Source organism: Echeneis naucrates, chromosome 12, assembly GCF_900963305.1.
Source record: "Echeneis naucrates chromosome 12, fEcheNa1.1, whole genome shotgun sequence".
Lineage (NCBI taxonomy): Eukaryota > Metazoa > Chordata > Actinopteri > Carangiformes > Echeneidae > Echeneis > Echeneis naucrates.
The window spans coordinates 343,767-367,212 of record NC_042522.1 but is presented as its reverse complement, the minus strand read 5'-3'; the positions used below and the strand labels follow the sequence as shown (position 1 = coordinate 367,212).

General features: G+C 40.0%; 2 protein-coding genes across 3 annotated transcripts; one reads left to right on the top strand and one right to left on the bottom strand.

The window, feature by feature from the left end:
• Positions 1–114: 114 nt before the first annotated feature.
• On the bottom strand, positions 115–16,041 carry ccni (cyclin I). The gene is made up of 10 exons (XM_029516147.1): positions 15,814–16,041; positions 14,722–14,881; positions 8,582–8,716; positions 6,390–6,464; positions 6,134–6,274; positions 5,311–5,439; positions 5,104–5,205; positions 4,255–4,420; positions 3,864–4,063; positions 115–1,782 (listed from the first exon to the last, which is right to left on the bottom strand). The coding sequence occupies exons 2-10, from the start codon at positions 14,833–14,835 to the stop codon at positions 1,579–1,581; spliced, it is 1,266 nt and encodes a 421-aa protein (XP_029372007.1). The 5' UTR covers positions 14,836–14,881; positions 15,814–16,041; the 3' UTR covers positions 115–1,578.
• Positions 16,042–16,999: 958 nt separating this feature from the next.
• On the top strand, positions 17,000–23,381 carry ccng2 (cyclin G2). 2 transcript variants are annotated; one of them, XM_029515433.1, is made up of 8 exons: positions 17,000–17,102; positions 18,027–18,172; positions 18,281–18,418; positions 18,696–18,946; positions 20,111–20,189; positions 20,341–20,439; positions 21,173–21,372; positions 22,428–23,381. In XM_029515433.1, exons 2-8 carry the CDS (start codon positions 18,068–18,070, stop codon positions 22,540–22,542), a joined length of 987 nt encoding a protein of 328 aa, XP_029371293.1. In that variant the 5' UTR covers positions 17,000–17,102; positions 18,027–18,067; the 3' UTR covers positions 22,543–23,381. The 2 variants fall into 2 exon arrangements, with proteins under 2 accessions (XP_029371293.1, XP_029371292.1); XM_029515432.1 differs by having other exon boundaries at positions 20,108–20,189.
• Positions 23,382–23,446: the final 65 nt, after the last annotated feature.

Genomic DNA, 23,446 nt, shown 5'->3' with positions numbered 1-23,446 from the left:
CAGAGCCCTCAGTCAGTTTTCATAATCTTCTCTTTATTGGTGCCATGGTGTCTTCAGGAACCTGGAACAGGGACCTGGAGCAGCCACCAGCAGCCAATACAGCAGGAACAACAGAGCTTTTTGCAGGAATAATATTTAAAACAAAACTTCAAAAGATAAAAACAGAGCGTGTTGTTTAAGCTTTTTTTTTTTTTTTTTTTAAACATTGTCACTTTAGTTCTTTTTCTGAGACAGCTCAACGAACACATTTTCTCTCTCTTAGCACAATTAAAATGCTTTTGATCTCCAGGTTGTTTTATTACATTTGAATATTATTAAAACTGAAATTTCTTCTGGGTGCTCCAGCAGTGAAACCACAAACCCTCTTCTGATTTGTGCACCAATTGTATCCATGACTTCCAGTTAACTTTCAAAGGAGCTCCATACTCACAGGTTTAATGGTTTAAATTGAGAAATACCCGTTTGTTGGTTTTAAAGTCACAGACATACCTGATTTATGGCATTTCCAGCAACAAGCTGCGGTAACTTAATGCTGCACTAATTAATCATTTATCTGTTATCGCCGAGTTTAGCTGCAAAACGAATGATCATTAGGCAGCCAACTCAGATTAAAGTGCCACATCTCTCATAATTAATAATTCTTGGGTGAATAAAACAACCTGAGAAACTTTCATTCAGTCAAACAAGCTGAGCAGGAAAGGAAACACAACAAAGGTATTCATAGGAACATTTTTTACATCAGCATCTTGTTGACAGTCAAATTGCACTTCACTAGAAAACAAAAAATAATTAATAATTTTTTTTTTCTATCTGGGCTAGATATAATGACCTATACAGCAACATTCATACTTTAAATTTATTTGGATTTAGACTCAATGAAGACATAAATAGAGATGAAACCATGCAGTGAGTGATGGAAGGAAAGGAGACAGTAAAAACATAAATATGTGAAATGAAAGAAGAAAGTTGAAAATGTGGACAACAAATGCAAGTTGACAAACTGAAAAAACAGGATAGCGTGTGATACATGGGGTCAGATGTCAATTCTATTTTTTTTTAGGAAACATTTTAGATTTATTACTTTTTTTTTAAACCTTTTGTAAAACTTCTCCAACAAATGTTATTAATCAGAGAGTAGCAGCAATTTTTTGTTTTTTGAGTTTTTTGGGCTCTGTTTTCCTGCTGCATGGGATGATGGGAACTGACCTCAGGGCAGCTGAACAGCTCAAGGTCACAGTGGGGTTATTCACACCAAAACCAAGTCAACCTTTGACATCATTCCTCGCTGTATGTTTGAAAACAGCAACATGAAGGACAGTTCCCTCTGGCGACTCTGATGGGCAGCTTTCCCAAATGAGCTGCCTCTGTATTGCTTATTAATGCAGTCGCAAACACTGAACTAAATCTCTCTCTTATTTCTAGGTTGACTATTGCTGAGGGAGCTGCCCAGCACTGTTACCAGAAGAGCAGTCTAGATGTTGTCGTGTGGCCAAAATCCAATATAATTTTGAACACTTAGACAGGAGGAGTTTGATCTGATGTTGGTGTTGATGTGGTTTTGGTCAACAGCTCCTGTCGCTACGAGGCACTGATTGGCTGCAGAGGCGGGCAGGGGGAAGAACTGCCTTCCTGTCTGGACAACAGGACACTGCAGGTGCTCAGGCCTCCTCCTCCTCCATTTGATGTTATTGCCCCATCCTGGACGGCGATGGTGGTGGTAACATCTTCATTGTATAGGCGTTTGATGCCATCATAGAAGTCGTCATCCTCCATCTCCTCCACCTGAACTCACAGTCAGACATGTATTGTAAATAAAGCACAAATGCCAATTGTTTTCACTATCAATTACTATCATAACTGTCTCAAATAATCAATTGATCATTTAGTCCATCACATGACTGATAAGCCAGTAACCTTTACACATGAGAAGGTGGAATCACATACTGCTAATGAAATGGATGTAGGCTATATAGTGAAGCTATAATTAAGAGTGTTAAATCTACATTGGATCTAATAACCATCAGGGGAAGGATTACAAGGGAAATATAATCCAACAATGACATAACTAATGACTAAAGATTATTCATAATAATTATCTAATTGTTATGATTACTCTTGTCATGGCTAAGATTGTTATTACTTTATTATAGCACTGTTTTATAGATATATATTATTTATTTACCTGTATACTTATTTATTCATGGTGGTGATTATGATTATGACTCAATAATGCTAATTGATTAATATTTGAGAAAAAAGGGGATAAAAGAAACATGGTAGGGAGAGCATTATTATGTTATTGTTGTCATTACTGTTATTACTATTATTATCAATGCTTTGCTGAGGGTTTTTTGGGTTCTATCAATATATAACATACAAATGTTATGTTAGTACTATTGTTACTATTACTGCTACTGTCATTATTAAGGTCACTGTCATTACTGTTTTGATACTGTGTGTTTTTTTTTATTACTATTTACTTATTGCTATTATTGTTATTATGATTGTGGTTAAAAGCTGTGGTGGTAGTGACAATAATGACAATAATAATAATTCTTGTTGTTATTACTATTGATAGTTATTATTCTAATCACTATTTTTGTCATTACTGTATATATAAAAGCTATATAAAAGCTGTTGTTGTTGCTACTACTACCACCACTATTAAGGTCACCATCACTACTGTTCTTCTTCTTATTATTATTAGTAGTATCTAGAATTATTATTTATTAGTATTAATTGCTGCTCCTTTTGTTGCCATAAATGTTATTGTTGTTGTTTTTAGTACTATCATTTCTGTTCTTTAACACCTAATATTCAATCATCATTCAATCGTGTCACGATAAATATAACATGTTGACGGTGTTGAAAATGGCATTGTAATGATAATAATACTGCCCCGACAAATTATTTACTTATGTTTACAATCATTATATACTTAAGTTATTATTATTTATATACTGTTATTATTGTAGTGCTATTACAGTAATTATACTATTATTATTATTACTACAACTACTACTGCTACATATACAACTTTATGATTACACACGTATAGCAGAGAATACACACACCCCAGCAACACTCACCTTGCCCTTACACCACAATTGCTTTAAATCTTTTTTTTTGTTTGTGTTTTTGTATGCATGGAAGAGGTGTCCCCAGTCGGCTAGCTCCTTCCCTCTCCTCGCCTTTCCTTTAATATACACTAAAGAATCACAAAAGCCACAAAAACCTGACAAAGATAAACTTAATTTAAGGGAGGGGGGGGTATTTGTTTATTTAATGTTATTTATTTATTTCAATGTTGATTTTATTTTTCAATTAGTCCAATCCCCTCAATAATTTCACTTTTGTACATTTCCCTACTCCAGTTGTTTTCAAGCCATCTCCAATTTTTTGCCTCTCAACACACACACACTTCTGTCATGCAGCTGGTAGAATCATACAAAACAATGTATACACGCAGGCACACACATATTCACACTGCCCTTCAACACCTTCAACATATAATGTGAAAATAAACCACTAGTTCCTGCTTGTCTCTGTTTTGTCTTTTGTTTTTGTTCGTCCTGTCTTCACTGTATTAACTGGATACGTTTATCATGTCTCTCACCTGTTCTGTCCTGTATTGCATCACTTAATAAAAAAAAATAACCATCAGGGGGCGATTGGTTGTGATGATCAACTTACAAACTGGAGGCTTAAAAATGGCAGTTTAAGGCAAGTTTAGCTATAAACTTAACTTATCAAAACAGCTGCGATGAATTGTGAATGGATTTTGAATCTATTAGTTAGTCCAGACAGCTTCAATCATTGGTTCATCAACTCTTCACATAATGTAGAAAATGACATGGTGCTACCTTGCGCTTGGCGGAGGCCTTGGAGCGCAATGTGACCTTCTGCAGGCAGTTACGATAGTGGAGGTTTTTGGGTGGGGGGAGCAGACTTGGGATGTTGCTGTTTGAGGGGGAGAAGGTGGCGCTACAAGGCTGCGGACACCCCCTCTTCCCTCCAGGGCGACTGTGGTTCCAGGAAGACACTGCGGTGGAAGTGAGGGTCCCTGAAGAGAAAAATTACAGAAATAGTTAAATAATTATTTGTACTGAAAAAAAAAAAAAAAAAGAAAATCCTTATCTCTATCACATCATTGCTGGTAGCAGAAGATACAGATGAAACCTTGAACAGTTAGCTTCAAACAGAATAGAGAAATAGTCTTCAGCTTCCACCATGCTAACTGAATGATAACTTTACCCAGTGTGCAGTAGGGGAGCGTAGTGTCCTGGACAGTGTGCTGTGGAGTGGATTGCATTTGCAGGGGTTGGTAGATATAGACAGTGTTGGGAGGAAGGGAAGCTCTCAGTGTGGACAGACTACGAGCCACCAGCTCTCGACTCCTAATCAGCTCGGAGCTGTCGATCTGAGAGACATCATAGTAAAATAGGATTACATTTAGGACACAGGTGTGAATACAATTTATTGAATTTTAGTTCCAAATGAAAACAGGTATAAGGTCAATAAAGGAGGGGGATTACACCTGGTACCAGCACCAACAAATAGAAACAGATTGATTCAAAGTCACTGACCAGTTTAAAAAAAAAACTCATGATATTACTTTGTTTTTTTCTTGGTCTTTGTTTTGCTCTTCTTGTTTTTTCAGCCGTGTTTCAGAATTTTAGTTTTCTTTCCTTCCTTTTATTTTTATCATTACAACCAGGGCAGTTCTATAATGGTGAATGTCCCAGACTACCTGATCATATTTCCACCACTGCTTAGCCAAATACAATGTTACTGGATTGGTATGGTTGCTAAGTGTGGGATTAGAGCTACTCCTCATTTTACAGGCAGTCTACCAAGCTGTACTAGTTTTCCAGCTACTCTGCAGTTGAATTCTCCAGTCTTCTTTTTTTCTACTGCATCAGTATAGCAGTATGTACAAATTCTATAAGTTTTTAAGAAGCTGTAGATGCAGTTTTTCCAAAGAAGCTGAATATCAGCTTGCTGCTTTCTCTTCATTAAACTGTAGTTTGTTTACGTCAAGTCACTCCTAAAAGCTTTACTCATGACCATGTACATAATACTGAGTTACAGTAAGTCTGGTACCTGTGCCCTCTTCAACAGGTCAATGGTTAGAGCCAGCCAATCAGGACAGCAGGTCTCCAGCTCCAGGGTAATAAGGGCCAAGGCCAGCATGGATCCTCTGAGCTACAGAAACAAAGAAAGAGACAAACCTGCTCAGTGTCCTGGTAGGTGAAAAGCTTCAGGAACCAAAAATTACTCATGCTGCAAATAATAAACTTGTGTATGTACCTGCATGAGCGTATGGTCAACCAGACAGTGGCAGAGCCGCTGTGTGAGCAGCGTGAGGTGCTGAGAATGGTTCAGTCCTAACAAAGAGTCCAAAAACCCAGAACGACACGACAGCACCATTGCATGGAACTATGGGAGATTGTGAACACAAGAGGGTACAAATGGTTACGAAGAAGAAAACAGAATCCATAAAAACAAACAAAGGAAAGAAAAGAGATTTTACTACTGAACCTGATTTACATTTATTGAAGTAAACTGTGGGGGCAACACCTCTGATCAACCGATTGTGATTATTTATAATGGCCCTAGTATAATGGTAAAATGTATGATGGCCTATAATTGCCCTCATTTGTGCAGGGTACAATAAAAAGGTCACAAGTTCGGTTCCTGGGCCTTGCTGTGTGGAGTTTGCATGTCCTCCACCCACCGTCCAAAGACATGCATGTTTAGGTGAGTGTGAGTGCATGTGGTTGTCTTTCTCTATATGTTGGCCCCGTCCAGGGTGTACCCTGCCCTTACCCAATGTGAGTTGGGATCTGTGACCCAGAAATGGATAAGCGGTTGAAGATAGATTAATGAGTAAGTAAAAAGTAAAGTCAAATAAATTTAAAAAAGAAGTAAAAAACACATAGGAGCACTACCTTCCTTTTCCACCAGATGACACCAGCTGAACTGACAGATACACAGTTATTCATTGATGACAGATCTCAGTGTTCAAAAGCTGTGAACACTTTACTACAAATCAATCTAACACACCTTTAATATTGAAGGCCTTGGCTGTGGCCTAGATGCCATACATGGCGAAAGGCTGTTAGAGACTTACGATATGCAGGAAGTCTAGTGCTGTAGCAGTGTGCAGGTCCCAGTTCAACTTGTCCAGGATGATCCTTTCCATCCTCAGGATCTCTGACGGCAAACAGCCACAGCTGCTGGAGGCAGCCAGCTCCTTCAGAGAGGGCACACACTGACACACACACACACAAAAATATAGGATCATTTGTGAGGCATCAGTGCAGATATCCAAGTCGTCACAGTTGCTATTGTTTGATTGTGCGTATTCATATTGTGTTGATGCTCACCTCGTCCTCCTCACATGTCTTGGCAGCCAGGAAGAAGCAGGCAATGGCAATGCAGCGGAGGTACTTTGGACGGGCCTGAAGAAAATCAGTAAATCAATATCATCCTTTGAGGCAGTTTTACATAAGCGTGTTGAAGTCATCCGACAGGTCTGTTTTTGCTATCAATTCGCATGCTATCATGTGAAAAACTGCCACTGTGACTGACAGCTGGAAGTATGGTGCGTATGTAGGTGACCATAAAAGGTCAGAAATCAGCTAACACGACTAATGTTATAACTAGCAGTTTCAAATGTGCACAGATCTTTTCTGAGGGCACAGTATTTATACCTAGAAAGGGCATAAATATACACACTGAGCACATAATGCCAACTTTGTTTACAAAAAACCCCCAAAAATCCTCTACTGGGCTACGTTAACATATTTTGCCTTGTTCAGATGCATTTAAGAGTGTTGGGAAAAAGACCGGTCTGATGAGACAGAAACTGAGCCCTTTGGGCTGAACTCCAAGCACTGTGTCACTGCAGTGAAGTATGGGAGTGACAGCAACTTGCTATGGTGGGGGGGGGGTGGGGGTTGTCTTCTCAGCAGCAGTAGCAGTGAAATAGGTCAGAGCTGAAACAAACACATTTGTGTTTGTGTTTCTGAAATTGTCTTAAGAGTCCGGTAGTGATGTCTGTAAATTATGATTATTTGAGTTAGCTGTTTCACAGTGTTGGTGGATATCCCTGTAACAGCAGTTGTAAAATGCACAATAGCTGAGAGTTCAGGATGAGTTCAGGATTTCTAGTGAGCTTCCGGACAGATTTAAACTTTTATTTTTATACTTGGAGTGTCACATATATCACATGCTTTCAGTCTAGGAATCAGTTTTACATTTTATCAGTTAATTTTAATTTTCACTGAAAATGTATGAAACAATCATATTCCTTTAAGCACTACACAAATAATACTTTTGTAATTTATATTATATAGTACAATCAACTGTGCAGTTAGTTTTTCTGCAGTGCAGGACAAAAATCTTTGGTGAGGTTATTTTTGGCTTTTGTACTCTGAGCTGTTAGAGCTGTGAAGTGTACTGTTTCATTGTTACACATTTTTTATTACGTATTGTATCTATTGTTTTCTATGTGTTACGGCTTTTATTAGTTTTTAATTTTATCTAACTTTTTTTGCCTTATTTGTCTGTGAAACATTTGGAGCGTTTCTGATTTGTATGAAAAAATACAAATACAAATTAAGTTTAATTGATATTAATTATTGATTAATTTAATTGATTAATTAACTAAAGACCATGTTGAAGTTGTTCTGGCACGTCTCTCATTGCTGTAGCTCAGCACCTCCAAGAAATGAAGATTAATGTGGACCATCAATTTAGAATTTAAATCCAAAAAATTCTTAATATTGTGAATAGACCGTAATCTGTCAGTTGTAGAAGAGCGACAGTTACTTCCAAAAGTTAAACATATAAAGGTTCCCCTTATTTGCAGAAAATCACCTTGTGTTTGTATCACTGTAGCACTGATCAGTATCTGCTTCAGCCACTTATAACCAGTGGGCATTTCTTTCTGATAGTTCAGAACATGAATCAGCATTTTTGTATAAGAATTGAATAACAAACAAGAATGAAAGATGTGAAACAGCATGTCTTCTATTAGGAAAAGTCTGAATACAGATGATCCTGGAACTTTTTCTCCTTCATTTGAAATCTTCCTGTCTATTGTCTGGGATGGTCGTGAGTTGGCAGGTTGTTCAGAACTGGTACTTCCTGTTTCTTTGTAAACACTGACAATCACCTGAAAATAACTGAAAATCCAAAACAATACAAAACAAAGTGTTCGAGTCTCTGGGCCTCAGTTTATACTGCAGATTCTTTATCAACTTTCTAAGTTGCACCCTTCAACAAACCCTAAATCAAGTAAAATTAAGAATTTTAAAGCTTGTTCAGGCACATTTACATAAATAATCTGTAAATAATCTGTTATCAGAATTTTGTTTCACTAAATAATGTCTCTAATAATCAGAGTGGCTCAAATGCGACATAGATATAACAAAAACCTATATATATTACCAGTAGTAGCATTAACAGTGGTTTTAAGTTGAGCCTCTTCTTCTCGTAGCGCCACTTGGTAGCTGTCTCCTCCCTGATAATGATTATAACAGCTGCACCAGTGGGAGCGGTAGGGCTTAAATACCTTGATGGGGGCAAGGAAGCGGTCCAGGATGCTAACAGCTAACACCAGGGTCTCTGGGTAGAGCTGCAGCCTGCTGTGGAGCTCCGTCAACCATTGCACGGCCTCGTCCCGCTGAGCAGGGGAGATATCTGCATCCTACAGCAAACAACAGGGTGATCAACATCAACACCACTGTCCCATGAACTGCAGAACATATTATGATAATGTTGATTCTGTCTAATATAAAAACAGGCTGAAGTTAATTTTGTGCTTTCTCTGACTTAGTTATTGCTTGCTTTGGTTCCTACTTGAGTGTAGAAGGCTATAAATGTAGATCAAAAAAGGTCAAACTTGTTGAAAATTAATCTTGTTTTCTCATTTAATTTTTTCTTGTGATCCTGACAAAAAGTAGGTTTTGCAATTTAGAAAGTTATTCAAGAACCAAATAACTAGATATTAGGGGTAAAACAATTCCTCGAATAATTTGAGTACTTCGATTACAAAAAAATGATTGAAGATCTTCCTCTGCCTCGAGGAATCTCTTTATTTTTTAAAGAGCATCGCATTTCGTCCAGACTATAGTGTCCATATGCCAGCAAACATGAATGCTCAAAACTGCTGTGTGGTCAGGTGATCTACTAACAGGGTAAAGGGCCCTGATCTGAGTTTTTTGAAGCTGCAGAAAAGAAAAAACGAGCTACACATCAGCCCAGACCGGGCAGTCAGAGTCGGCTGGTTTATGGTTCATCATTTAACCTAATAGCAATTAAAATGTTACGCTTTAAAATGGCTTTTAATGGCCCAAACGTTTCATGTCTGCCCCATTTTATGGGCTTAAAATGTAGTTGGTGGATGTATGTTAGCCTTGGTTAGCTTTAGCTCCTACAGTTAGCCTTGACAATTCAGTAATTCTTTTTGTTTTAATAACTGGGTCACTGTTAAATAGCTGGAAAAAACCCTAAACAAAACAAACAAACAACAAAAAAACAACAACATTAGATTCTTTTGTCATCGTTTTATAAAACCAACAGCCAATTCTGAGCAAAATTCAAACTGGCACAAAAGAAACTGTTTCTAGCGAGAGGAAACCTCCAAACACCCAAAACAGGTCATCTGTAGTCTTTTCTCTCTGCAATCTTTGCTATTTCAGGGCAACACTTGGCCTGGTTTTCATACAGGACCTGACAGAGTAAGACCAAACTTGCTTCAGCCAATCACCTGGGGCCTTATTTATAAAACTGTGCGTAGGATCCTTACTAAAAGTGTGTGTATGCCTAAAAGCCAAAGATTGCGTATGCCAAAAAATATTCACATTTAGAAAATACTGCATACGCACATTTAAAGCAAACTTTCCTTCATAAATCACACTGTCGGCTTCATTTCGTGCCTTGTATATGCCCATTTTTAACCATAAATGTTCAAAGCAAAGCACCTCATGAATGCAGCCTGCATATTAAATAAGAGTCAGATACAAGTCTTGTTAGAAACAACAAAAACGCGGAAGTGGAGACGCTTGTCGGTGAGGTGGAGGCCTGAAAAACCATCCAGTTTGGTCACAGCACCGGAATCACAAACCAAAGGAAGCAAAGTGAGTGGCAACAGGTTGCTGCAGCTGTGAACCGCTGTGGGCTGTCGGGTACAGTCCTGATACAGTCCTGCAGCTACAAAGGGAGGCAATACAAGCAATCAACCACCTGACGGAGGATTCTAGACAAAGAAGAAATGTAATGGTGGGAATTGCAGAAATATTAAAAGGAAATGTGCAAAAATGAATCTTTAGTTGTCTTTATAAACGGCGCATGACATCCTGACGGCGTCGAGCACCCTGTTCATATCCCCCTTGTCTTGAGGGGGCTCTGCCTCCAGTCATAATGCTGGGGGGGTGTCACATTGTGTAACACACCACACACTCTTATAATGAGGCTCACTTTGGCAGGATGGTAAAGAAGCCTGCCCTCCGACTCACCCGAAGTCCACTACTGACCCCGCACTGGCATGGACCTCATTGAAAACAGGTTCCTCTGTGCTGTGTGCATTTAAAAACAGGGTGAGGACCTGCGTCTACATCGGCATGGCGTGGTTGAAAGTCAATTACTCATCTGTCATCATGTTGTTATTGTCTCAAAAAAGGTCTGATCTATAGTCAAAGTCAAGTCAAGTCAAGTCAAATTTATTTCTAGAGCAAATCTAAAACAGCAGCCAACCAAAATCTGTACAAAGGTTAAAAACATAATAGAAATAATAAATAGAAGCAAGAAAAAAAAAAAACAACACACAGAATATTACAGCAAACATAGTTAGTGTTCAGGCAGGATGAAATGTCAGGGAGGAAAAGGGGGTTTTCAGGGAAGATTTAAACACCTGTAGGGCCTGGGAAGATCTAACATAGAAGGGGAGACTGTTCCAGAGCCATGGGGCAGCCATCACAAAAGGTCCTGTCACCTCTAGATTTTAACCTTGTTTTTAGATGTACAAAGGGACTAGTATGTTTAGGGTGTATTTACAGTTTGAAATCAGCAAAGAGAAGCCAAGACTGGTCTAATGTGGTCATGTTATTTCTTGCCTGTGAAGACAGGTCCATGTTTACTTCCCGCAACCTTTAGCATTGCCTACAAATATGACAATAAAATGTCCTGTCCGTACTTTTGAATTCTTTTTAGAAAAAAGTGTTCACAGTATGGAACTCAAAGGACTACCTACAGAGGTCAAAGATCAGGGTGCAACAGACCCCATTGGCTGACTAAAGTGCAACTTGACACTGTTTGGCCTCTAAACCCTAAAGTGTCCAGACTAAAAACAACTGGCATGATTCCAGGTTGTTCCCATGGCGGAACAACTAAAGACACTGTTTTATCTCTCAATCTCTCGACAGTTCCTCTTCATCTGTGCCCTCGTCCAAACATGGACAAAGCTTTTTCCTACTTTGTTTCTTCTGTCTTCATTAACATTATCCCTGACCAGAGGTGGCATATGATATGGACATACAGAGAGACAGACTCAAACTTTACATTACCATTGCCTACATACCTACTAACCCAATCACATCACTGAACCTAGCCCAGCAAATTAATTAACACTGCAAAATAATAAGAAGCAGTGGTTTCATGGTGAACTGTGATTTCTTTGCCTGACATGTGATGCTCAGATTAAACTGGTAGAGTCACAGACGTGCAGCTGTGACTCAGCATTAGCAGCTGGCGATTAATGGTCAGAGATTAACCCTTTGCTAATTCCATTTGACTTGAAAACATCCACCACCAACGCCAAGAATGAACTGAAAAAATAGGGTGACAAAAGCACTGTCAACAGAGATGCAAATACGCCAAACACTGGAGAGGACAAAGAAAATCCCTCCAGCACTGACTTCATTAATGCCACAGGTGTATCCTACTAATGAATTAGTTTTTCAATTTATGAAGAGCAACTATCAGCCTGTGAAAACAGGAAATTTTATTCACACAGAAGAATGACATATGTGGTAATCCCTATCAAATGTCAGTTCATAGGGGTCCTCAGGTTCTGCTAGATTTAGATGCAAATTGAGAAAAAGTCAAAGGAAACATTCTCATGAAGGCAAAGGCATAGGTACCCTTTAGGTTTTAGACCTTTATGTGACATACTTGTACAAAAGAGATTATAATCTGAGCAGCTACTTCTTTAGGGCAAGCTGAAAGCTACAGTGAGTCATTACCAGAACTGAAGGGATTGGCCATTACTAACTGGTTAGCATGGTAACTTTAGCAAAAGAAAAGATTCGGGTGGATCCTTTGTAGGCCAGCCTATTCCAAGATTTACTGTAGATATACTGCATGCCTGTATATGCAGACACTGTCACAACATTTAAAACCAGGGTATTAAAAAAAAAAAAAAAAAAAAAAAAAAAAAATCACACATTGCACCTGATGATACAAGCAAAACTCTATTGACCAGACCATCTTGTTTCAGTCCACAACAGCTACAAAGGATCCCACCTGCATTTGTAGCCTGCATCCTTCAAAAGATGCAACTTCTGAATTGGGACAAAGCCATTCCAATTTGTTTCCCCCTTTCTTTGAAAAGGAAGGTAACCACAAAGCTGACTTGTCATAATAATAAGTAAAAATGATCATTTGGTAAAATGCCATTAAAAACTACATTATTCGACAAATGGTCAAAGAAGTCAGTGTTAAAATGATCGCCTGATGCCTTTTATCTGATGTAAGAAACTGGGTGGGACTAGCTGAGGGTGTGATAAAACTAAATATTTGTGACATCATGTGACGACTTCTCTTTCAATATGCAAACTGGGTGAGACCAGCTGAGTCTGTTGATGAGGAAAGAGTTGAATTTTGCTTCAGTGACTCACTGTGTTTCTGATGCCCTCCTGCTTTTTGATTAAATGTTACTACATGCCTCTGACATAATCTCTCCTGTATCTTGCATGGAACAACTGACATTATTTCATAAATGGCAGAAGAAAAAAAATGTTTTAGACTGAAAGTTTCCCGAGTTAACAAATACATTGCATTTCATCAGGCACTATGGTAGCGTAGTGATTAATACTGTTTCCTCACACCAAAAAGGCCGTTGGTTTGATTCCCAAGCCTGGGGCCTTTCTGGGTGGATTTTGCATGCTCTCCCCATGCCTGTGTTGCTTTCTTCCAGGTACTACCATTTCCCCCAACATTCCAAAGACATGCATGTCTAGGTTGGTTTGCGAATCAAAATTGCCCTTAAGTCTATGTGTTTGTTCATCTCAGTCTATTTTATCCACATTTGTGTCCATGTTCATCATATTTGGGTTTAGGGCTGCACATTATGGCAAAAACTGATAATCCCAATTATTTTCATCAATATTGAGATCAGGATTAATTATAACTTAATTAATCATTATAACGGCTCAGTGCTTCTCTTTAAAGAATAAATAAAAATAAATAAAACAAAGAAAACTGCATATGACCTGTTCATTGTTTTGTGTCACTTGCCTTGAATGCAAAATGCTTCCACACAATGGACGACGATCCGATTCTCGAACAAGCCCATCAGCCACATTTTTGTTTTCTTTCTTAAGATAGTTTATCATCTTCTGACCGGCGACTGCCATCTACTGCGGAGCTTTCCCCACGTTCACTGTTACTCTGCCCTCAGTGACTGTCGACTAGTAATACATCTAGAAACTAAGCTTCATGGTGATGCAGGGAACGGCTCTGATTGGCTCCTTGAGTCACGTGATCAGTCAGTGGGTTATGGCGCGACAGAGGCTAAAAGAAGGTTTTCTATCATTCTGAGGAGCACTAGATTGGCTGTGGGAAAAAGCTTATGATACGGAGCATTCTGTGAACAGTATGACGCATTTTAAATATTTTGTGATTCAATCACGTGAATTTGATCGTGGGAAGCCAAAATCGTGATTAAAATTCAATTAATTGTGCAGCCCTATTTGGTTTGCAGATGAACATTAGTGCGGAAACATTAGTAGGCAAAATTTATGTCACATAGACCTTTGCAGTTGTTTTTATTCATCAGTAGACAAAATTATTCATTAGTTAATTGACAAACTTGAAATTAAAATAGCTCCACTGATTAAATTCTCTCACCCATTTAGAAGATTGAGAGTTGTTTTTTTTTCCCTCCTTTCTCCAGCTCCGTGACTTGCATGATTGATTCAGCTACAGTTGTTACATTGGATGCCCTTCCTGATGCAACCTCATCATTTATCCAGGCTTCGGACCAGCATAAACCTACAATTACTTTTGCCTCTTGGCTGTGGTTTGAACCTGGGCGCACTGCATGCAATATATGCACTCTACCATTGAGGTATGTCCCTGGGCACAGAAGATTGACAGTATTTATTACCAGGTGATTCATCACCTTGTTATACAACAAAAATAATAAGTCCAATTGATATCTGTGTTCATGCAACAGTGGAATTGATACTATGTAATGGTAATAGGTAATTTCATCATAGGAGCATGACAAAAGTCATGTCTAATAAGTCTTGTCAGCTGTAAAAAACATACTTTTGCTGGTTTTCCTATCACGGGAACCTTCACTACCTTTGCTGACTGACTGTATTGCATTATGTTTGGGATTGAGATCATGTAATGGACAAGAAGAAACTTTTGTCTGCATTGATATGCATTTCGTATAATAAACACAGGCTCTTTAGAATCACTTCTCACCTGTGAGGAGAGCTTCTTTGGCACATAGACCTTCCACATTTTGGCTTCCCTAGAGGCGGCCTTTTCCAAAAGAAAAGACAGCCTCTGGTGTCCCCAGGGTTCGGTGAACTTCATTCTTTCCTTCCCTGGTTGAGCCTACCTCCCCACCGGATACAGCTACCTGCATGGTGACACAGCAAATAAGGTCAGCACACACTTGATTTTAATGCACCTACAAGAGCTTGAGCCAAACCAGCCGAACCAAAACACGGCCACTGTCACAGCAATTATTGGTAGTTTAAGAAAGCATTAAAGATGATCTCTTTATAAATTATATATTTTCCGTTGTTATGCTCTTAGGAAACAAGGTATGAACAAATTGTTATGACGTTTATTGACTCATGTCAGAGACTTTGAGATCACTGTCACCATCTTATCCCTCCCGGTGCGCTGGGCCATAATGGGGTTAGGTCAATGGTGTAATCCAATGAGCAGGCCAGGATTTTGGAGTAATGTTGTAGCAGTATTGAGTTCATTTATCTGTCAAATATGACATTTTATTGTCGCTCTGTTATTACACTACAATATATACTGGCAGATAGATACAAAAAGACATCTACTAGGGCACCAGATTCAGCCTATCATTCTCGATCCCTAAGGTCAGAGGTAGACATTATTTAAGTTGCTCTTTCCTACCCCATTATTGATGAAGCGAACTGTGTGAAGTCAAGCTAACAGCGATCCGGGCAGTTATTGTCTGGCTTGACATTTCCGTGTGTTTGCCGTGTCTCCTCCGGGAAGCACCGGGCCTCCCGGGGCAGGTGCATTACCAAGTGTTTCCTGCCATTATTGCACCGAACCTGGCTATTTCCTGAATTGGAGCTACATTGACAGTCTGCAGTTACTACGGCGTCGCCAGCAACTTGTTAGCTGCATTTAGCTAACATGTACATTTCTAACAAATATCTGTTCAAAACGTTGGATTTCATGCGTAATTGCTTTTTGTTAATAGATATTGCTTTTTGTCCACGGCGACGACACAGCTAACTACACAAGAGGGGCATTTAAATGTCTGAGTCAGACCCATGAAGTAGACGGAGCCCCGGCCCTTACCTCCCCTGCGAAGCGGAGAAAACCACGGCTGGATTTCATCCGGTCCACTCGATTCAAGGTTTGATTACGGGGTGAAATCGGGTACCCGTTCTTTAGTCGTCCATCTTGGCTTCCATGGCTGTCAGTACCGGGGAAAGGGGAGTTTCTGTAAAAAATGTATAAAAATAAAAGAACGGAATAGACAGATACGTCTACTTCCGAGGAGGGGACTCGGGGGGAAGAGAGAGGGTGATAGGCTCCGCCCACATAAAGCGGAGGGGGGTGTTCTCATTGTATCTGTCGAGAAAATATTATAAGAAAATTATACGATACAAAAATATAAAACGTCTACTGTACTTGATGACATTAACAGTGTTTTATGACTTTATTGCGTATTCTTAATTTATTTACCAGCGTATTGAATAACAACAACAAAAAAGCACATACACGACAACAAGAGTCGGATATGCCACAAATGACAAATGGTAAATAATCCGGAGATACAGGGGCCACGTGAATGTGTGAATTTTAGCGTCGATTGCTGTGATGTCGGAGAGAACACGATTTGTGAGCTTCTGTTTGAAAACACAGGGACGTTCTTCACGTGTTTCTGCGTCTGGCCCTGATGGCCACTAACACAGACAGCGGTGGCAGGGAGAAATCATGCTGTCCTCAGGGGGTTATCAGGGGTCGGCTGGTCAGACACACAATGTTTGTCTGCATTCTTAGATGCATTAACATCTGGCTCTACATGTCTCTGTACGCTCTGCTGTTGGTTCGGGCTCGCTGTTCTCACACACTTCACCACTAACACTAAAATAAAGTTTGTGTAGCCATTAAGACAAAACGGTCAAAAGGCACTACGTAATCCCCAAAATGTCGTCAGAACTCAGCCAATCAACGCGTCCCAATTTGGGCGGACAATTTGAACGCAGCAAACTGGGGCTCTCCAATTGGTTAATGGGCCCGTGAGTGACAGGGAAACAGTCACACATAATACGTACTGATTTACAGTTCCAGCCACTTTTAGCCATTAAACACTCATTATCAGTCTCAAGTAAGAGCCATTCAATGCATTTTCAGCAATTAAATCAAAACACTGTATGACTTAATAAGCAGCGTTTAGCCTGTAAAGAGTCATTTCGATTGTGGAATTCTAGAATTTGATTGGTTACTCTTGAGTGACGTAGGCCATGGGCGTGATCATTTGGAACATCAACAAAAGAAAAAAGAAAGGAAGAAAGAGGGCGAAAAGAAATAAGTCTGAGAGAACACACAACAGAGGATGAGGATTTAACCCACAAAGACAGGTAGAGTCGAGATTACACTTTAATTCGCATAGTTATCCAATTATATTTGCGTGGTTTGGCTATCAGAAGAACAAAAAATAGACGAACGTATTGATCGATATGGAGATGTTATTCTGTCTACAATCTTCATGAGCAAAAGCTACCAATAATCGAAAATGGATGATAAATACGGCTCCTTTTCGTCAACGAATATTTTTCTGTCACACAATTTGGACGGAACTCGCCCAGAAAGGACCGAAATTGTGTTGAAGTGTATTTTCCAGTCTCAGTCAGGAAACAGTGGCACTAAGTTAATCACTGGGGTTTTATTGGTATTTTTCGTGGTTTTACCGTGAAGGACAGATATCTCTCGTCTGTTGTTGAAGCCCCGGAGCAGACTCCAGTCGACCTCTCTGCTTTTTAAACTTAATTTAAAGCAGACACGCGTTGATCGGTTCATTTCATCAATATTGCCGTGTAACAGAAAACCCAGCTGTTTTCTGTGAATGCAGGTGTTTCAGCCTGATTTCATGGCGCTTAAGGTTACAGGAACGAAGGGCAGCCCCTCCCCCGCTCCGTCGGCTAGCATCGAGCTAAACCGTCGGACCGATGCAGGCTGTTTATTCACACTCAGAAGCCTGGAAACTGGCTTGTTTTTCGGCCGGAGGAGTGTGAAATGTGACACCGGAGCCCAGCTGGGGGAAGTGGGCTGGGCTCCGAGCTGCGGCCCGTCACAGACACCCAGAGAGACATGATGGCAGTTATTTGGCTGTCACAAGACCCGGATCAATAAAATACAACTGCTTACAACGGAGAAAAGCAGCAGTTGGCACGCCACTGATTTAGTAAATATTCGGTTATTAGTGTTGTTGTTGTTGTGGTTCTTATTATGTGAAAATTTGGTTATGAGTTGAATCTGAAAGTTAGTGCTCTCTTGTTCTTCAGGGTGATTAGTTGATTTAATTTCTTCTGGTGCCAGCTGAGACATGGACATCTTCAAGCTGACAAAGGAGCTGCGAATGAACTATGAGCAAGAGGCATATTATCTTCCTAAAGAGACAGGACTGAGCCTGATTGAGTCCACAACAGAGGTGAGCACATCTGCTGTATATTTAATAATGAAGCATTTTCTTCCCCTTATCAGTGTTGTGACACATAAACCAGTTTAATCACCAGCATGCCTTATTTTTTTTCCCCAGGATGACAGTCGGATCTCAGCCAAGTGCAGAGATGCCAAAGTGGAGGACCTGTGGAGTCTGACAAGCTTCTTTGGTTACAGCACACAGACCTTCGTCTTGGCTGTTAACTTGCTGGACAGATTCCTTGCAATGATGAGGGTGCGGTATGCTTACCAGATACTACTTACTAGTTTTTATGCTGTGGCATCACATTCTGGCTGCTTGTGTGTTTCCCCAAGGCCTGTAGCATTGGTTGAAAAGCAAAGGTAGAAGCAAAGAACTTTTAACAGGAACATTAGACGTAAAAGTCACTGCAGTGAGTGACTTGCTTTTTTGTGATGTTCTCAGCTGCCTCTCTTTCTTTGCTGTAAAATAAAATTCTTACTCAGCAAGTCATTTTTTAACAGTTCGTAACTCATCTCTCATCCTCCCTTAGGTCCAGCCAAAGCACCTTTCCTGCATCAGCCTCAGCTGCCTCCACATAGCGGCCAAAGTGACAGAGGAGGAGTGCAACCTGACGCCCACCGACGAGCTCATCCGTATAGGACAGTGCAGGTTCACTGTCTCTGACCTCAGCCGCATGGAGAAGATTATCACAGAGAAGCTCAACTTCAAATCCAAAGCAATCACCGCCTTAACCTTCCTGCACTTGTACTTCCGGATCACATGCTCACACTCCACAGACAGGTGAGTCCATCATGTACTCATTATGAAAATAATGTGCAGCTTCCCATCAGGGAAAGTGTACATTGAAGGTTTAATTTACCAAATTGTGTCACATTGAAATAGGGCTGCTGCTATCGAATATTTTAGTGATCGAGTATTCTGCTGAAAATTCCATCTATAAATCGAGTAATCGGATAAAACATATTTGTTTAGTCAATTACAAATATACATGAGAAAATAAGGCATTTCACTGAAGAATGACCAATTGGTTTCCTTTTTTAGACAATCAACATTTATCTTTATCATCGCTTTAGTTGTCGTCACATCTTTCCTCCATAGAGACAGAGCACATCTAAGCCCCGCCCACCCCAATCTCGCCATTGACTTTGCATTGTGTGAAGGTGTCTTTTGTCACTCTGTGTGTGCCAGCAAACACAAAGAAATGCCCCAAAGCTGCTGTGTGGTAGGGTGATCTACTAACAGGGTAAAAAACCCTGATCTACAATTTTAGAAGCTGCAGAACAGAAAAAAAAGAACCTTTAGCTTCTAAAATCGTAGATCAGGGTTCTTTACCCTGTTAGTAGATCACCCCACCACACAGCAGCTTTGGGGCATTTCTTTGTGTTTGCTGGCACACACAGAGTGACAAGAGACACCTGTAGTCCAGGCGAAATACCATGCTCTGTAAAAATTAAATGATTTCCCGAGGCAGAGGAAATTCCTTGATCATTTTTTGAGGAAGTCAAATTATTCGAGGAATCGTTTCAGCCCTACATTGAAACATGTTCATATCCCACTCTTCTCCAATTTACGTTGTGGAGCTTCTCCACAGCAGAGCTGCTCCGTGTTATGTAGGGCAGCCAACTGTCAGCCAACTCCACCGTCTCACTGAAGTGCACTGATAAGATTTGTTGTCAGCTGCTGCTGGCACGGATACCTTACATTTACATCACTGCAATCTGCTTTGTTGCACTTACATAACTCAGCAGCACCATTGTTTTGTTTTTCACAATATCTCAGGAAGCTTAGAATCTTGTTATGATTTACTAATGAATTTGGTTGATTTAAATTTTCCTGTCTCTTTTGAAAAGGTTCCATTTTTGAGTTGACAAACATTGATTCTGTCTGGGAAACACGTCTGACCTGGTAACACTGTAACCTGACTGTGTGTTTCTGGATCAGCAGGAAGGAGAGACTGAACCTTGAGAAACTGGAGGCTCAGCTCAAAGCCTGCCTTTGCCGGATCTCCTTCTCTAAAGCAAAGGTAGGAATTAAGTGCGTGGGTCAAAGGTCACACTGGATCACAGCAGCTCAGAATTTAGTGCCTACAAATTCATTGTACCTACTTGCCAATAAACCAGATTCTGGTTCTGATTTTCTTGTCTTCCTCCCTCTCTGTCCATTTGTCCATCCAGCCATCCGTCCTTGCCTTGTCTCTCGTGAGGCAAGAGATTGAAACCATTCAGTCAGAGGACATGTTGGAAATAGCACATCTCATCCAGAGACACCTGAAGGTAAAAAAGCACACTACTTCACTTCACTACACAACAGCTCATCCAGTGAGGGGAAGCGACACCTGGGAAAATCAACAGCAAATTAATTTTAGAGGAAAGCTTGTCATGTCTTGAAAATCTTGAAACATCCACAAGACACGAGATTCCAGCTTCTCTCTCAATGGAAATAAAAGTAAATCTAATGGATGTGATTCTTTTCTCAGCAGCAGCAACAATGTGAGGTTATTTTATTCATTTTAACCCAAAATATTTTTTTTTCTATGGCTATGGTGATGTAATCAGGTGTCTTGTTGTGGTGGCTCGATTCCAAAGTATTCCCATGACATATTTACATGTGGTTATTTAGGGACAGGCCTGACGGCTGGCCAGTAGTTATTTAAGAATATTGGTTGAGCATTTCATCCTGGGTTTATAAAGGGAACAGGATTATTTCAAATCTTTGCTGGTTGGTGTCTCAGTAATTCTGCAGGGCCCCTTGTTTGTTTTTCCAACCCTCCCACTTCCAAACATTTCAAAGTTCAGGTGTTGTATGGCCAGCTGATCAGGTTTCAGTACAAACACAGATGGATTTAACCTGGTTTCTCACAACCTCCTAACCCAGAAACAGAATCCTGGCCCCTGTTTATACTCACTGTGCTGCTATTTTGAATAAATTGATTATTTTAAATGACTGTTAATGTACAAGGCTAAGGACCAAGCAGCTTAACTGATCCGCTGTGCTGTCTGGTTTCAGATAGCAGATGGGGAGCTGCTGCTGTGGAGTGGACGTGTGGCTCAATGTCTGTCAGATTACGCTTCCCCTGAGTGCAGCAAACCAAACCACAAGAGGCTGCAGTGGATAGTGTCACGGCGAACTGCCCAGAACCTTCACAGCTACCGCAGTGTCCCTGAGCTGCCCACCATCCCAGAGTTAGGCTGGGATGAGAGCAAGAGGTCAGAGCAACACTCGCACACACAAAACAAGCAGGAGTTGATACATTTGCTGTTGTTGTTTATTATATATATATATATATATATATATATAGGGAGAGAGAGGAGGGAGAGAGAGCGATAAAAATAAATAAATACAATAAAAAATAAAGCTGGTGCTACTTGGAAGACGACCATTGTTCAACACAGCTGAATCAGAGCTCTCAGCTCTGGGCTTGACTCAAATGACACCACATGGCTGATCAGGTAGATACCAAACATTCCTGACAGCTTAAGGGACTTTTAAATTGGTGTGTCATCACACACGCCCAAGTGCTTCGGTTTTTCTAGCAACAAGCCCTGGATAAAAACATTAGAAAGTCTCATTCTGATTCTTCTGTGTGATCCAGTTCATCAGAACAAGCATCAAATCATCATCTCACTTGATTTAAATATTCTCAAGTTCTTTGCAGAAATGAAGTTTTAAGATGGCTCTTGTTACAGTTTAGCATTTCAATATTGACACTCCTGAGGCAAACAGCTGCGCAGCAACACACAAGCCTCTGTTATAACAACATGACATGCAAACACAGTGACCAACCCCTCTGAGTGTCTGGGCGTGTTAGGGCTTCTCATATCTCAGCTGTATGATGGGAGGTGTGCGAGTTACTGGTCACATCCCCCTAACAGATGTTTCCATGACATCACACAGCCTCAGACATCACGTTTGTTTAAAGTAATTTGAGTCATCTTGCAGAACAAACAGAAAGGGGAACTAAACATGGGGACTTTCCTCAGCTGAATGTTTTAAACAGAAATTTGGTCTGATGGAACACATCAGACAGATTATCAACCCTGCTCTTTCATCAACATGGATTTTGACACCTGAACTTGAAGTAGTGGAGCAGCTGTTAACAGACTGACAGCAGCTGATTTCAATTTAATAAATCAGCCCCTTTTCACAGAGTAACCCTGGATTATATTACTTTGATTTTTACATTTAAAATGGAAAAGCTGCAAGTCACAGTTCAGTTTGTTTGATTGACTGTGTTCTGATGGCTTATGTGTCTGTCTTTCAGTGAGGATGCAATGAGTTCAGGTGAAGAGTCTCTCAGCAGTTCCCTTGGCAGTGACGCTGAAGGGCCCTTCTTCCCCCTGCACTTCCGCTGCCAGAAACATCACCAACACGCCTGAAGCCTCAGCCTCCCTCCCCCGTCTTTTAATTTATTGTTGAAAACCTTGGTGCTGGTAGAGATTTGTACAATTGGCAGCTAAGTGGTCCAGGTTGCTCTGGTAGATGTAGTAGACATTAGTTGGTAGAAGCATCGGTGCATGATGATGCCACATTCCAGGATAAAAGCTGGTCGACTTCACGTGGCGACTAGTCTTGAGGTGCTGAGCTTTCGGACACTTGGCCGTTGGATCAGACAGTTTTTACTATCAACTGGAAGATCATTTGCTGAAATGGGTTGTTTATTTAATAGAATGCTATTTTGACTGTTATTATTCTAAGACTGTTTTTATTAATGCTAAGGAGGAGCTCTAGCTTTGTACCGAGGCTGAGCAACTAAAGTCACACCCACCTTGTAAGAGGAAATTATCTGGATCATAACTGTGCTACTATGTGATGAACACAATTGTTTTTAATTTCTTGAGATAACTTAAGTTGAGTAAAAGCCACGTGACTGCAGCTGCTCTGCTCCTGTGAGGCAAAGTTTAATTTGCACAATGTTCTTTTGAGTTCAGTTCAAGTGTTATGCCATTAAATGGAAGGTTGGTGTTTGTGTGTTAGTGGTGTTTATCTGAATCAGCATTGTTTGACACCACAGGGAATTCAGACAAACACATTTAGTGTGTATGTGTGTGAGCTGTATGATTCTGGTTTCAGTTTAAAGTTGCCAATGTTAGGATGTAACGTAGAGCGGTCATCAGTGTTTTGAAACTGTTCAGAGTGAATGTTAAATAGTTAAAAAAAAAAAAAAGTCAAAAAAATTTAAATCTGTAAATGATGTACAAAAAAATCTGTTAATAGATATTTGTAGATATAAAGTTATTTATTCTTTTTGTCATCTGTACTGCAAAAAAAAAAAAAATCTTA